This window comes from Gymnodraco acuticeps, unplaced genomic scaffold (assembly GCF_902827175.1).
Source record: "Gymnodraco acuticeps unplaced genomic scaffold, fGymAcu1.1, whole genome shotgun sequence".
In the NCBI taxonomy this organism is placed as follows: Eukaryota; Metazoa; Chordata; class Actinopteri; order Perciformes; family Bathydraconidae; genus Gymnodraco; species Gymnodraco acuticeps.
In genome coordinates this window covers 2,920,975-2,937,590 of record NW_022990135.1, presented here as the reverse complement: position 1 = coordinate 2,937,590, position 16,616 = coordinate 2,920,975, and the positions used below count along the sequence as shown (strand labels likewise).

General features: G+C 42.0%; 1 protein-coding gene across 1 annotated transcript; it reads left to right on the top strand.

The window, feature by feature from the left end:
• Positions 1 to 4,606: 4,606 nt before the first annotated feature.
• Positions 4,607 to 15,000, top strand: LOC117546654 (transmembrane protein 47-like). Its single transcript, XM_034216972.1, has 3 exons — positions 4,607 to 5,015; positions 11,950 to 12,090; positions 14,075 to 15,000. Exons 1-3 carry the CDS (start codon positions 4,787 to 4,789, stop codon positions 14,251 to 14,253), a joined length of 549 nt encoding a protein of 182 aa, XP_034072863.1. The 5' UTR covers positions 4,607 to 4,786; the 3' UTR covers positions 14,254 to 15,000.
• Positions 15,001 to 16,616: the final 1,616 nt, after the last annotated feature.

The window sequence follows — 16,616 nt, the reverse complement described above, 5'->3', positions numbered from 1 at the left end:
CCTCCTTCCCCCTCACACAGCATGTTTGGGTGGGACCGCGCAGGTACTGTCTAATAACAAGGGCCACTTCATCAAAGGTGGATTCTCTCATCTTTCATTCTTTGTAAAAACACTTAATGATTGTGAGTGTAGTAAAATACTATAATGCATATTGCCTATCTCTTACTTTCTCCATCTTTATATATTAAAATGACTATGTAAAGGTAAACCAAGCCATTGTATACTATTCAGGAACATTGTATACAATCATTAGCCCTCCATATGACTCTCTCTCAAAAATCTTTACGTTTAAAGTTCAAATATCCTCACTTTTAGGTCCCTGATGGATAGCATTTGGTTTTGGATGTTTGGCACCTCAGTAAACTACAGCTACTGGAAGACACATTCCCCCTTGCAAATCTCCAGTCCCTGTGGGGGCGTCGACACCAGCGACCCCTTCCATTGGACGGATGTCCCATGTGGAGATCACCTTTACTTCATCTGTTTGACAGGTGAGCACTTCTAAAGTTTTCTAAGTCCCTTTTTTATTTAACAGTTTATTAACTTGAGCTCCCAACCCTCTTACACGTCTCTTCACAGACGTTCAGGAAGAAGTCAAAAGAGTGACGTTCTACAGCAGCACCAGAGCATAATCTCAGATGATCATGAAGAGGAACTCAGTCTCACTCACTTCACTTATCTTCATCGCCCATCTGTATTGTCTTCCCAGCAAATGCACATTCAAATGATTTGGATTGGAAGGCAACTACCGGGCATTAATAATACATCCTTCCATTTGTTGATTGCTTTCATCTCTCTGCAACCATGAAGTTGCATATATTGAGACACAACTTTATCTATATGTCAAGAAAAGTTACTTTTTTCTGAGTTATTCAATTCTATTTTTAAGATATGCTAATTATATTCAGTGAGCATGCTAATTTCAGTAGATATCCTTTGCAACACAATACAGACTTCTTTGACAAGTTGCATTATGTTTCCAATAAATGCTTTTGCAGCTTTTCCTTTACTCCATCCCTTTTTAATCTTCCTTGTGTGAATACATAAACAATCAATATCACTAGCCTTCCTTGGCTTTTCCTTTATTACTCACTAATATGTCTACAGTTTCACTTTGTTGATAAGAGTAAATGTATGCAGATGATGTGGTGGTGTGGAAGTATTTCCTCATTAAGCGCTCTTATTAAAAAGTCTATTCATTAAGACCTCTATCTTTATTCCTCCAGGCTGCCATCCCTCCATCTATCTCACCTCTATCTGTTGCCCTTCCCTCTCTTCTCCCCTGCCTCCTCATCATCGCTCATTACGGCCCTGATGGAGAGTAAACAAGGCCATCTTTTCCTTCCATTGTTCTCTCCATCCTTCCTTTCTCTCTGCCTCAATAAACACATGGACGGCTCTTCCTCCCTAAACCTGCTCACCTCTGCCTCCTCTTCCTCCCCCCTCCTGTCTCTCTCCGTCTCATCTGTCTTTGCATTAGTATGCAGAGGAGGAGAAACAATAATATTCCTTCATGTGCCTCCCACTTCCTCCATCACTCTGCCCTCCATTTCTGTCTTTGCTTCTTCCTCTAATGCAAGATCCCAATGCCTAATCTAATAATGAATCCAAACTCTGTTTTATTAAGTCATCAATAAAGGTTTTAAGGGCTTTTTTTTAATAATGTCTAATGATCAATTGGGGATTTTTTGTTAAGTGATGATGTCATCCTTTTTTATGCATTCTAATAAAGCAAGTGGCCTTCAAAGCAAGTCTATGAAACATGACATTGTTGATATTCTTACAAACAAAAGGTTCATTGATAAGCAATACAACATATTGACTACCAAACTTTTTCTATAGATATATTGGATGTGTTCATGACCAAAGTAATATTTCTGGACAAGACAAGTTTAGTACATTTGTATTCATCTACTCATTATTAGATTGATCGATTTTGATATATATATATATCATCTATATATATATAGATTAGGCTTATTTAATATTGAATATCAGTGAATAGTCGAAAATTCCCACTAGTCTCAAGGTGTCATCCCAACGCCTTTTTTTGTCTGACCAACAGCCCATAATTCAAAGAAAGACTACTTAATTGAATAGAAGACTAATAAAACCACTTGGCTAAAGACTTAACCCTCTACACAGCATACTGTTGCCCTCAGGCAACAAACCACTTTTTTCGACCTCACACTGGCCCTCTAAATATTTTATATTAAATATACACAATGTCACCTGACATGCTGGTGTCCAATAAAATAAGGGAATTATATGGGTGTGGCATTTTGTCTGGGGGTGGAGCAGTCCTTTCTGCAAGCAAAGCTGCAGGGGACTCAGGGCCACCACTTGGTAAGATTTCACTTTTTAACATATTAGAAATGTACACAACTTAAAATAAAAAATACATGCATGTGCATGAATACGTAAAGAAGTACATTTGATTGTTTATAGACTTATTATGTATTTATTAATTAGCTAAAACTATGTTTTTTTGTTCGTTGTCTCAGGGCATCACTGTGCACTTGACCACTTTTTTCCAGGCAATATCATGCAAGTGTGCAAATGTGCTCAGCTGTAAAATGATAAAGCGAATCAATGTTTTTACCATCTACTGATATTTACAGGAAATGGACCCCAAAACATGTTATGGGCAGAAGGGACACGATCAGGCTGTTAGGGCTATTCCGTCTGACAGTGAGGACAGTGAAGGTCAAGATAGGGTTATCCCCTAATCCCACCAGGAGCGTCTGCGCTGCGGCTGCGGCGTTTTTAGCAATCGCGGCCACTCTAGTCAATGTGTGCTATTCCACCAGACCCGCTGCGCCGCGCTGCGCCGCGGCTCGAAGCGTCCCAGAAGCTCCTCGCCGCAAGGAATTTCTAAAATATAGGATGAATCCTATTTTTGACGCGGCGCAGCGCAGCGGGTCTGGTGGAATACTGCAGCGCAGACGCACACATAGACAAACACATACACAGACACACACAGAGAGACACACACATACAAACACATACACGCACAGACACACACACAGAGAGACATACAAACACATAGACACATAGACACACACACACACACACACACACACACACACACACACACACACACACACACACACACACACACACACACACACACAGACATACAAACACATTCACACAGAGAGACATACAAACACATTCACACATAGACACACACACGCACAGACACACACACACACACACACACACACACAGAGAGACATACAAACACATACACACAGACACACACACACACACACAGAGAGACATACAAACACATTCACACAGAGACACACACATACAAACACACACACACACGCAGAGAGACATACAAACACATACACACACACAGAGAGACATACAAACACATACACACAGAAACACACATACATACACGCACACACAGACAAACACACACGCACGCGCGCGCGCACACACACACACACACACACACACACACACACACACACACACACACAAAGAAAACCTTTTGAATTCAGAGTTGTTTTTTCTATTTCTTCTGAATTGTAGAAATCCTTGGTGTTTCAATACCCTCGTAGCACAGTGTTGCCCTGAGGCAACAAACCAACCCCTGGTTGAGGGGTGAGGGGGGGTCACATTTTATAATTGATATAATATTAGGGACCCCTAAGCTCCTAAAACACATGGGGTAACATTTTTTTCCTCCCAAAATAAAAAGTCATGCCAAGAGAGTTAAAGGTGGGGTAGGTAATTTTGGAGAATCCAGCTCGAGTGCGCTAGAATTTGAAAATACACAGCCGGGAAAAATCTGCCACTTCCTTACAGAGCCCCTCCTCCAACACACACGAACGCGCACATGGCCAATGAGGGCACGAGATAAGTTTGTGCACAGATGGAAGGCTGACAGGCAGGTAGGCCATCCAGTTATTTTAGCCGGGCCGGCTCAGATGATTGGTCGTGCTTTTTACAGTACCCCACCTTTAAGGCAACTATGGATTTGAAAATGTCTGGATGGGTATTTCTAAGAGTTGATAGGCATATTTAAAAATGTGTTGCAGGCCAAATCAACTACAACAACATAACTAAAGTTGGGGGAAAATGGATTAGAATTAGAATTGCCCTAGTAAAATAAATGTACATAGAATAGTTTAAAAACATTGGCTATAAAGAAGGGGGATGTAGCCTAATTAACACACGGTAAGCCTTGGTAATTGTATATCAATAAATAAGACACATTTTGGCAAATATTCACAAAATGATCTTGTCAAATCATACTGTACGTATTTGTGTTGGTATTTCATGTAAATATTGCTCTATATCTCTCTGTTATAATAGTTGTGTGGCGCTTTTCTTACAATGCATCTTGCAAATTCCAGGTAGGCCTATGTGTAAACAGTAAAACCTACTTAATAAACGTGTTTCTGATGTGCACACAGAGTTTGGTAAATGGCTCCAAGTCTCTATGAATTTGGTCTCAGGTTCTCAGTGTTCCCAACATCTCCATTCCTGGGTAAGGGGCTCTTCTCTCCCCTCTCTCTCTTTAGGACCCTGTGGCACCTGCTGATCCCTCGGAGCCTTGACGTCAGGCGGTAAACGGGGAGATCTCCGGTGCGCGGCGGAGCGGTGCCCAGGCACAGCGTCCGACCAGCGCGCAACGCAGGCGGCTGCGGGTCCACCAGCAGCGGCAACAACAACACCACTCACATCCATCATCATCAGGAAGGAAGGTGTACATCCACACACCGGCTCTCTCCCCTGTTTCTGAAGCGGTCCCCTTCTCCTCCGCACTATGTCGTCTACGGTCACCGAGACGGAGGATTCGGCGCGCAGCTCACCGGTCACGCCGCTGAAGCTGGTCGGGCTGGTGTGCGTCTTCCTCGCGCTCTGCCTGGATGTGGGTGCCGTGATGAGCCCCGCGTGGGTGACTGCCGACGACCAGTACTACCTGTCCCTGTGGGAGTCCTGCTGGAAGCCTGCCAGCACCGACAACTGGCAGTGCAGCAGCACGCTGGTTTCAGGTAAATCAGGATTTAAGGCTTATTATTATATTATTATACACCCGGTTATTACCAGGTGTCTTCTATTATGCATTATCAGGAGCTGTTTATATGGTAGATAACAAAGAGTTGATCTCATGACATGATTAAGGGATGCTTCCTCAACATGCTCAAATATATAATAAGTGTATTATTACTGTCTCTATCCAAAGCCTCATACTGTGACTCCACTGGGATAGCCACACTAATTAGTGTGGAGTTGAGATGAAGAAATTATGCAGGCTGGAATTAACTTCCAAAAGATTTGCATTCATTGTGATTTTGAATATTATTTCTGCTTTTTGAAGGAAAAATGGGTCATGCATTTAAAAAAGAAGGATTGCAGTTTGTTAAACCTGCGCCAAAGGATTCTGTTCACATTGACATTCCTTCTCACCCCTCCTCCTAAAAGCAGACGTGACATTTTGAAAACACAAACGTGTAGTAAATAACCCTGTTAATGTTTTTTTTTAATTTAGAGCTGAAACAATTATTAAAATTCATAATGAGGCACTTTTGATCATCTATTGATCACGTTGGTCATTTATTAGATCAAATAATCAAATTTCATTTTTTCATTATATTCCATAATATTAAAGTGAATACCTTTGATAACAAGTCATTTTAAGATGGAATTGAATAAATTGATTCAAAAAGAAAGTTAGTTGCAACCCTTCAAATACATCTTTTGTTTTATTTTATGTTAAAATTAAATGATAGAGCATTTCTCTGTTATCATGTCTAAAAGAGGATAATAATAATAATAATACAAATAATAATAATAATACTTTTTGGCCCTTCTAAGGGAACTAAAAGTCAATTGAATGCTGCTAAGAGCTATAACGTATTCACCCTGTTTTTGCAATGATCATCACCATAATATCAATGCAGCAAAACTGCCACCAACTTCATCAGCTCCCCTGGGTGTGACCACATACCTGCACGTATTCATTCATTCGTCAGGGCAGGAGAAGGGGGGAAATAAATGTGCTGGCTCATCCCGTTTCAATATCACTTACTTTTGTACCCTCACGATTCTTTTGTTGAGGAGGAATCGTCCTTGTTGTCACACCCAGGAGAGGGCTTGCAGTTTTTGGGGCGGGGTTTATCTTTGGAAGTTGGATTGGTTTCCAGGGAAACAAGAGTTCACGAGCACTACTTAAATTGAGGTGAAAGTGTCTTTGTTTACTGCCACTGAGACTCTGGCGCTGATAAAGCTCATTACACTGAGGGGCATTAACAATGGAATCACTTTAAGAGGTCTTTAAACTGTCAGATAGGGTGACAGACTCCATCTATATATTGCTAAAATGTACTTCACAAAATTACTTACATTTAAAGAATCTATCTATATATATATATATATATATATATATATATCTATCCATCCATCCATCCATCCATCCATCCATCTATCCATCTATCTGAGTATCATAGATCATGATTTGTGTGCGTGTGACAGAAAGGGAGTCTGTAGTGTGTGTGTGTGTGTGTGTGTGTGTGTGTGTGTGTGTGTGTGTGTGTGTGTGTGTGTGTGTGTGTGTGTGTGTGTGTGTGTGTGTGTGTGTGTGTGTGTGTGTGTGTGTGTGTGTGTGTGTGTGCCAATAAGAGGCTCCCACGTCGAGCTGACCTATTTCTGGACAGTCTCCTCTGAAGCCCAGCTGAATATTTCATGTCACACTCTGATTTCTCTGTTGTTGCTCACACACACACACACACACACACACACACACACACACACACACACACACACACACACACACACACACACACACACACACACACACACACACACACACACACACACATACACACACACACACACACACTGATCCTTAAAAAAAACACAATTGTATCATTTGGCTTGTTCTAGAACAAAACACATAAAAGTAGAGCAACTACATTACATTAACTTGAACTACACTATGAAGAGTCTTTAGAGAAAAAACATTAGAAAAATGATATTAAACGGGCTTATATGGTCCTCTCAAGACCCAAGGGAACACCAACAAGCTTTACACAAATGCTTCCCCCCCCAACAACAAGCATCAGATGTAATGTATGCACACAGATCGTAACACCTCCATCAGAGTGAGAAATGTTCAGTTTACAACATGCACAGCATAGCCGCTGATTAATTAGAGTGGGATGGAAAACAAAGGCATAAAGGAAACATCTGACTCTGCAGAACTGCTGTATAAAGACCAGCTGCAGCAATTAAAATATGAGTTTCATTGCTAACTGATGCAGGTAGAATGATAATAGGTATTATTTTGGAGCTTCTGCAAAAATATGTGGATTTTCCCAGTCATAATTACAGCTTTTATGTTGCTGAAATCTCTTTTCTTCCTCAAACTCACTTCTCCAGCAGCGCCAGGCACTTTCTATAAATGTCATATCTGAATAAAGTCATGCAACATTTATGTGCCGCTCTGACAAAAAGGCCATCACTTTAACCGATAGATGAAGCAACGTTACGTCAGGATGTTTGATACTGATGGCAGTGGCCAACAGACACTTCAATCACCAGCAGTGTGTGAGATCAAATCAGCGCCACACAGAAATCCTCGAGTCGAATGTCGTCATATTTGACAAATAGAACACGGCTTCAGATGAAAAATCTTAAAGTGGGCACACACACAAACACACACTGTTGCTAGAAGTTACACCTAGCAGTCAACCTACTTTCTTCCTCCTTTTCCTCCCCCCTCATCTCCTCCTGTCTGGCTCAGCCTCCGCCTAAATTTCACGCTCAATCTCATGAACAAACATATCTGTGTCAGGTTTAAAAATGCAACAGCAATAGCGTTAAATAAAACCAAAGCAAAATACATTTCAGGGAACAAAAGATAGCTGTTGCTACCGACAGATGTGTCATTCACCTGACCTTGAGAGAAGATGAACCCACTGTTGGGATTGCAGGAGAAACCATTACTTAAAGCGAGGAAACCATAACATGTTTATAATTTCTTACACTTTGTTAACCATTTTTAAATGTATGAGATTTCCCAGCATAAAAGCCATTTGATTTATTAATGATCAAATCCCAAAAGATGTACTGAATGTCGACACCTTTTGTGTACAGTGATGTCATTTCTGACCAGTCTTTGTTGTCACAGATCTGAGATCAGTCGCCTACATCCTCCATTAACGCTGCCCCCTCCCGTCTGCCCCTCTCATCTTTCTCTATCAGCCCATCGATCCGTCCCTCCCTTTTACTCCCTAGGCCCTTTCCGTCTGCACTCTCAAATGAATTGTCCCCTTACTCAAACCTCCTCCCAATTCATTTTTCCATCTCCTTTTTGTTTGTACCTCATTCCCTTTCTTCCTCTCCCCCCCTCCTCCCACAGGGCTTTATTGTTACATTTCTAATGTAAATCATTTCCCCTTTGTAATTTCACCATCCTCTATGTCCCTCTATCCATTTATCCAGGGTCAAGTCTCTCCCTCTTTTTTCTTCTTCTCTCCTCCCTCACCCCCCCTCCCTGCTTTCTCTCCCCCTCATCTCCTCTGACTCCATCGCTCCTCTCAGTGAGTGGAGCCCCCAGAGACCCCGTTCTATTTGTAGCAGCAGGACGAGGAATGGGAAATGATGTGGCAGGCAGACAGACAGGGGAATAACCACAACACACGAACAAGAACACAACTGTAACTTTTATTTATTGTATATCTTTTAAATCATTTCCTTGTTTTTGAATTTGTATCTGCAATGTTCACTTGGAATCAAACTGGATTTTGTTGCTTTACATATCTTGGTTGTTGGTTGTTTTGCAGTTCTTTACAGTAAAGAGAGAATGTGACAGTGCAGCGCAGTAATCCTGTCACATGACAAACAGTCACATTCCAGCACGAGGTATTTCTCCCTGCGAGTGAGAACAGCTCACTGTGTGTGAGAAGCTGGTGCAGGCACTAATTAGAAAGTGACATACCCCAACCATGTGTGTGTGAGAAAGAACGAGGTTTGATACGGTACATGTGACACATTGTGCGGTTCCTATATGTGCCCGTGCGATACATTTTTAAAACTTCAAACCAGCCAGAGAGAGACAGGGAGGAAAGGCTTTGCATATCGTATGTGTATGAGAGCTAAACTGCAAAGAGTTTTATGGTTAAAGCCATGTTGTGCATGTGTGTGCGTGAGCGAGAAAGAGGGGGTGAGGTTAATGTAATTTCTTTAGCGACAGTATGTGTCTTTACATTCAAATTAGGAAGATCTTGGTTGATACTGACGAGCTAGGCTAACTAGGCTAGCCTCATTTTTCCTGCAAATCTTACATGAAACACGTATAAAAACGCCAAATCTGCCTCAGGTTGTCAGAGAGAAATGTGAATCTCACTAAAGTATGAACACATTTGGTGTCACAACTGATTGGTTATTGGATTCCTTCCACTTTCATGCTGACATTTGATTGGTTGTGGCTGCTTACCCAGATTGAAGCAGCTCATGGCTTCGAGGAAAGCAAGGACTGATATCCCACCTGACCTGAGCCCCTTTTCTATCCCTCTACCTCCCTACCTCTGTCCTTGTTGTGTTGCGTATAGAGGGCAACATTTCCTGCAACTATTTTGAAGACATCTGAATAGTTTTTTGTCCAGAAGACGATCCTCAGCATCAGTCAAATTGAAAATGTCTGGTTGCTTTCCATTTGAATGACAAGATGCTTCTGATTGTCCTCTCCTCTTCCTGCTCTCTATCTTCCTCCCTTCCCACTTTATCCTCTCTCCTTTTAATTTCCTCCTTTCCTCCCACTATCCATCTCTGCATCTTTCACCTCTCCTTCTACCTCCAAATATCACATTTTCCTTATCTCCCCCTCCATCTTCCCTCTTTCATTAGCTTTTTTACCAAACTAAGGGAGTACATTTCACCTGACCATATTTACACAACCTAAACAGCTTCAATACTAACAGCTACATTTCATTGCTGTTTGATCCAGATCTTTAAGTTTGCCTTTAAAGCTTATACTTTATTTATGAACGTCTTTTCTCATGTATCGTATCCTAGTTCAGCTGTGCACAGAAATAGGTTTTACAGCAGCTTACATGACCACTTTGACAGCATCAGGTGGGAGAAAAGGTGAGAGAAATGGTCAAATCTCCTTTCTCCACCTGAGCCCAGATGGATTTAATGATGAGGTGTGTGTGTGTGTGTGTGTATGTGTGTGTGTGTGTGTGTGTGTGTGTGTGTGTGTGTGTGTGTGTGCGCGCGCGTGTGTAGCCTATATGTGTGTCTATATCTAGCCGTCTGTATCTAGTGTCTATATCTAGCCGTCACACCAGCATGGCAAATAGAGACATTTCACAGTGAAATCCATCCATTCCAACGGATCTGTTTTCTTAGAGAACCAAGTGAACTTTAGCCCACTAACTTTAGCCCACTAACTTTAGCCCACTAACTTTAGCCCACTAACTTTAGCCCACTAACTTTAGCCCACTAACTTGAGCCGGAGATCATTTTTTCTAATTCACAATAAGATGTATTAATAAAGAAAGTACCGTACATTGTACAAGAGCATTGCAACATGTCGCTAATAGGAGTTCTAATTTCTCCGTCCCTTGAAATTGACGTAAATATGTATAGAGGAATTCCATTGTGACACTCTCTTGTGTGGCCAAACAAAAAGCAAAGTGACATTGTGTGTGTGTGTGTGTGTGTGTGTGTGTGTGTGTGTGTGTGTGTGTGTGTGTGTGTGTGTGGGTGTGTGTGTGTGTGTGTGTGTGTGTGTGTGTGTGTGTGTGTGTGTGTGTGTGTGTGCTATTCCAGCACCACAGTGCTCCCCTATATATAAACGCGGACAGATTTTTGATAACGTGCCAGTAAAGCTTTTTCGCCAAGGCTTTTTGTCAGCTCAGGTATACTAAGTGCTCTCTCCCTCTCTTCATTACTTTCACTCAGCGCTGCTCGGTCCCCCGCCCCTTCACGCCGCCCCAAACCCCCCCCCCACCTCCTCCTCTTCCTCCTCGGCCTTCACCACAAGCAACCCCTCCTCTTCTCCACCTCCTTTTGGCATTTATTTTCATTCTGCCCTCTGTCCTTGTAGCATTATCAGAGACGCTTCATCGCCACCAAACCTCTCCTGATCTCACTTTAACTTGTCTCTGTCGGTTTTCTCCCACTTTTATCCATTATTAACTTTGTTTTTTTAAACACTCCTTGCTTTTTCATGTCTTCCCTCTTTCCTTTTGCCTTCCCTTCCATCTGCCTGTCTTTTTCTTCCATCCTTGCTCCTTCTAAGTGTTCCCTTAAGGACATCACACCCTTTTTCTTTCCTTTTCATTCTCTCTTTCTCCTAACTTCAGTCCATCTTCCTTCATCTTCCTCCTCCTTTCATCATCCTCACATCCTTCCTGCTATATCCTTTGATTAATCCCATCCCTCTCATTCCCTTCAACCTTCCTTCCTTCCCTTAAATTGTCCCCTTGCTTTCCGTTTTTACCTTCACTTTCTTTTATGTGTTCATGCTTCCTTAATCCCACCATCATTCTTTTTCATTGCCTCTTTCCTACCCGGCCCCCTCCCTCTTTATCTCCCTTATCCCATCTTTCCTTCAACTTTCTACCCTTTTTTTATCATCTTTTCCTCCTTCTTTCACATCATTGTCCTAATTCCTTACGCCTTCCATTTTAATACCTTCCTTCCTCCTGTCCTCACCTGCTCCTTTGTTCTCCATTTAATCAACATGGGCTTGTGGTAAAGGCAGTGATATAAAATGTCAAATCAAATGATATGTTTCTGGTGGCTCTGTCTCTCGTCCCAGGCCCATTTGTGATTTTTCGCATTTCATTTTTATCTATACAATATTACATTTATTCACGATTGTTCCCTCTGTTACTTTGTCACGTTCTTCTTCTCTTTACCAATTTCTCTGTCATCCATCACTAACCTTTGGTCTTTTCTCGTCCTTCTGTTTTCCAGACTGGCAGGTTGCTACGCTGGCCCTGTTGCTAGGGGGTGGAGCCCTGGTGCTGATGTCATTCCTGGTCGCTCTGGTCGCCGTGTGCATCGGCACGAGACGACGATTCTACGCACCCGTCGCTTCCATGCTTTTCGCTGCAGGTCAGCACACACACACACACACACACACACACACACACACACACACACACACACACACACACACACACACACACACAACACACACACACACACACACACACACACACACACACACACACACACACACACAACACACAGCACACACACACACACACACACACACACACAATGAACTGCTGTCAATACACACTCAGTAGGTCTGGGTCTGAGGCCACACACACATTATACACACACCTGATGACACAACACACACTTACACACTTAATTAGCCAATTTAGACAAGGTAATAGGAAGGTTGAAGTTATCATATTGAAAACTAATATGCATTTAAATGATAATTCTTACTTATTAAATGTGCACACAGACCACACTACACACACTCAGGCTTACACACACTTTTTTCTTCTCTCCCTCAAACTCATTTAGAGAAAATCCTATTTTTATAAGTCGGGTCAGAGCGGAGAGTCATGCCTGTCCCTTTAATTTCCCTCGCCAGCCCAAATCTCAAGCTGGACGACTGACAAGTTTCCTCCTTTTTCCTCGTTCTAACCTCCCGGGAATAATTGGAAATTGTATTTATTTTTAGGCGTGAAATGTTTGATTTTCCAAAGCTGGATGTGTTGCCTTCTGAATGTCACTGAAGGGAAAAAACAAGGAGACAATCTTATTTAAAGGGCTGGTGTTGGAAAATTCAGAAGCTGTGTGATTTCTCAGAGTCTTCTTATCCTGGAAATACTTTCAATGGATCTATACAAAGTAAAAAGGCTTAAAGCAGATTGGATATAAACATGTTTATATTTGTTACTTAGGATTGATATGTTAAAAAGTCCCTATTGTGACTTTTGGGGTTTCCATTTCCTTATATTGTTGAATATTCAGGGTTGAAAGTGGAAAAAACAAGCGCCAAAAAACACAAAAATAAGACACAAACTTGAAGAAGTTGTTGTAGCTGGATTTTGTTTTGCATAATCATAACAGCACATCATAAAAGTTTAGAGAAGGATTTTAGTTAGCATTAACTTTGATGCAATTAAATCAATATTTAAAGCATTCAGCTTCATTTCAGAGGGAGCAAAACAGGGATAGAATCTATGAATACTGACAAACAAACGCACAAAAAACCCTAGCTGTCAAAATAAAGTTGTTTTGCCGTGATGGAACACAAACAACATCTGTAAAATATATTTTAAAAGCGGAGCACAGAGGCAAAGTGTGTTGAATGGACTTTAAAGAGACCCCTCGGGGAAAGATGGCTCACATACACTTTTCTTGACAACTAACTACTTCTTTAAAGCTGCATTGCACACAATCTGTGGTAATGTTCGCGTGTTTTTGGATGTTATGTAACCCGTGTTAGTTGTTTTGTTTGCGTTCCCACAAGATGAATTCACTTTGAAGAAACAACAATTCATGTGTTCTCCTTTGTTCTTCTGCCATCCAACCCCCCCTTCCTTTTTATATATCTATCTCTCACCCCCCTCGTCCATCTTTTCCCTCATCTCTTCATCAAACTCGTCCTGTGTCCTTGGAGCCTGTAGTCCACCTCTGTCTCTTCCTCCTGTTCCTCCCTCCTCCCTCAGCCCTGCTCCTTGCCTCCTGCCTGATCCAGTTTGATTTATTTTGTTTTTCAAAGCTGTGCTAAATGAACTAAACAGAACTAAATGAAATTCCCCCGAGGCTCTTCACGACTCAGTCGATGCTAATTTCTGCTATTTCTCTAGAATTTCTCAAGTGTTTGTACGTGACTGCTAACAAATGTGAAGTTAAGTACAGCTGACCAATCAGAAGTTGTCTTTTTCAGGAGGGGCCTTAGAGACAGGGGCTAAAACACAGTGTTTCTGACAGAAGGTCAATACAGATAGAAAGTATGAGAAAAATAATGTGTTTCTTTTAACATTACAGCACGTAAACATATTCTTGTTCTGTCCATTATATATATGTCTCCTTTAATAAATGACACTTATGGTCTTCCTGTCCCCTCCAGTGGTCCTGCAGGCCTTCAGCTTGGTCCTCTACCCCATCAAGTTCGTCCAGAGCATCAACCTGAGAATCTACCACGAGTTCAACTGGGGCTACGGCCTGGCCTGGGGGGGGACCATCTTCTCCTTCGGCGGGGGAATCCTATACTGCTTGAACCCCAAGAACTACGAGGAGTATTACTAGCTCCAAATCAAGCTGAGAACGTAAGGTATTCGAGGGGGAAAACGGCTCATCTCCCATGAACTGTAAAGAGTACTATAAACCATTTTTGAGCCGATAACTATATTTCAATGAACCCTGGGGGCAATTGAAGGGGTTAAGCTGGTTGTCAAGGATTTATTTTCTTGCCTCGGTGAACAGAAGTGAGGCTGCATATTGGAACCAGCCGTAATGTCACCAGATGTATCATGGGGAGGGGTCATACTACACCTGCAGTAACAAAGGATAGCAACTATCAGCCCCACTTATTGATTCTGTCGTCGAGGAAACATGAGTGGCTTTTTCCGCACGTTTACGCACACATGCACATGCAACGGAACGTGTATCTTCACCTGTCATCATCCAATCCTCCAGGGGTCCATCAGTGCATCATTAGCTTAGCACTTTTTCTTCATCTGGAGTACACTTTCACAAGGACATGGAAGATGATCTACAGTTATAACTTTTCATAAGACAGATTGGTGGAGGATAAAACAAAGACACCGGCTCAATATTCTGTCATCGACCGTCGTCTGTAACCGAGGCAACCGACACGGAGCTGTCATGATTGATTAGCCTCGGCCGGAGGTGTGAGACGGGCTTGCGTAAAGCCGCCTCCAAGCGACTGCTGAAAGTTCGATTCCCAATGAGGCCAGTTTGTCCACACCGTGACTTTGGGAGCATCCGTCCTCCTCGGTCCAGCACTGCGTCCGCTACACCACCGGCAGATCTCCCAGCGGGGGGGGGGGGGGGGGGGGGGGGGGGGGGGGGGGGGGGGGGGGCTTGAGTGCACATCAATAGTTTACGAAAGTGGAATAATGTGATTATGCATTGAGCTGAAGAGAATTCACAAAAACACCTAATTTCATAAATGTAAGTTGCCAGCTTAGATAGAAAATGTGGCCAATTTTTAGCTGTTAGTCAACATGGTGGCATTTGAGTTTAGAGCAGAATCCAAAATCACTTCCTTTTTATTACCAACTGCAGTCTGAGTCAACTATATGAGTGTGTGGCTCTGAACTCATTGTTAAAAACACACATTATAATTGTATTGGTTATGCTTTCTGCTCCAACAAGCTGCAATGGTGTGTTACTGTTGAGTCAAAATGCACTAACCCAACTTAAAATCACATTCATAGAAAACTGATAACATTGTTAATGTAATTGTTGGAGTGTAAATATGGGTGGAGAAGTAAACACTGTACTTCTATACACATTTTACTTCCCAAAGAAGCAGGTGATAATGCATATGTTTAGCTTTCACTGTGCAAAAACCTATTTCCATTTCCCGTGGAACCCGTGACCTCCATTCTTCATTCATTCTGTCATTTAAAAAGCGCACAGGGAGCCGAATGCAAAACAAGACTCCTCCAGATGACATTTCGGAGATTCAAGCGGCATTTTGTCTGCGCTCTCCATTGTGGCATATTCTTCCGAGGAGCTGTCTAGAAACCATGACCCAAAAATAGGATCCAGGCCGCCTCCCCCGCCACTTTAACAAATGAAAAGCTGTGCGGCTGTCCATTTATTCCAGATAAATGCCACAATGATGTCGGTTGTCCCTGGTTGATGAGTTCTGCCTGTCACCACAACAGCATTGCTTCTAAAAGCAGCTCATTTGAGCAACAACTGATTTGCCAAAAGGATGTGTTGAAGCCCCTTACTCTCACTTTAAAAGCCTGTTCAGACTCCCATAGACCTCATGCTGTAAATTCACAGTGTATATTCTACTACATAGTATTAAACTGGTGGATGTCAAATGAAAGTAGGGTCTTCTGGGAAGAAAAAACTCCTGCTTGTAAGTGGATTTTTTTTTTAGCACTGAGTAAAACAGAAGCACTTATTCCTTAAGTTATAACAGCTTTTCAGCATGAGACCCTGCTCTTCAGTATTTCAGCAGTTGATCAGTATCGAATACTGAATGATCACAGATTAGTGACGGTGTTTTTGCTACCTAGAAACGTCTCTGTGCTTTGGTGGAGTAGAGAAGCATTCGGCATTAACACTGTAACAGACCTGGGTTAAAATATACACTAACACTTTACGTTTACAATATCCACATATGTGACAGTAATGGAAGGACTTCACATTTTAAACGTTCACATTTCAAACTCACGCTGGTTTAACGGAAGAGAATTGGGGCCACGTGTTAATTTGTTTTAGATCGGAACAAAACAAACCAAAAAATCACTATTGTTCAGATCTCAATGAGAATGTGGCCCTCTTCCATGGGTATAACACTGATATGTGATGTACTGAAACAGCTATTGATTTAGTCTGATGCTACAGCACTTTTATTCTCACTTTAGACACAGTCAAAGGGAAATAAATCCCCAGACAGAGTTAAG

Coding starts and splice junctions, on each gene's coding strand:
- LOC117546654 (XM_034216972.1), top strand. CDS start 4,787: ATGTCGTCTACGGTCACCGAGACGGAGGATTCGGCGCGCAGCTCACCG. Junction 5,016..11,949: donor CAGCAGCACGCTGGTTTCAG/GTAAATCAGGAT, acceptor TCTGTTTTCCAG/ACTGGCAGGTTGCTACGCTG. Junction 12,091..14,074: donor TTCCATGCTTTTCGCTGCAG/GTCAGCACACAC, acceptor TGTCCCCTCCAG/TGGTCCTGCAGGCCTTCAGC.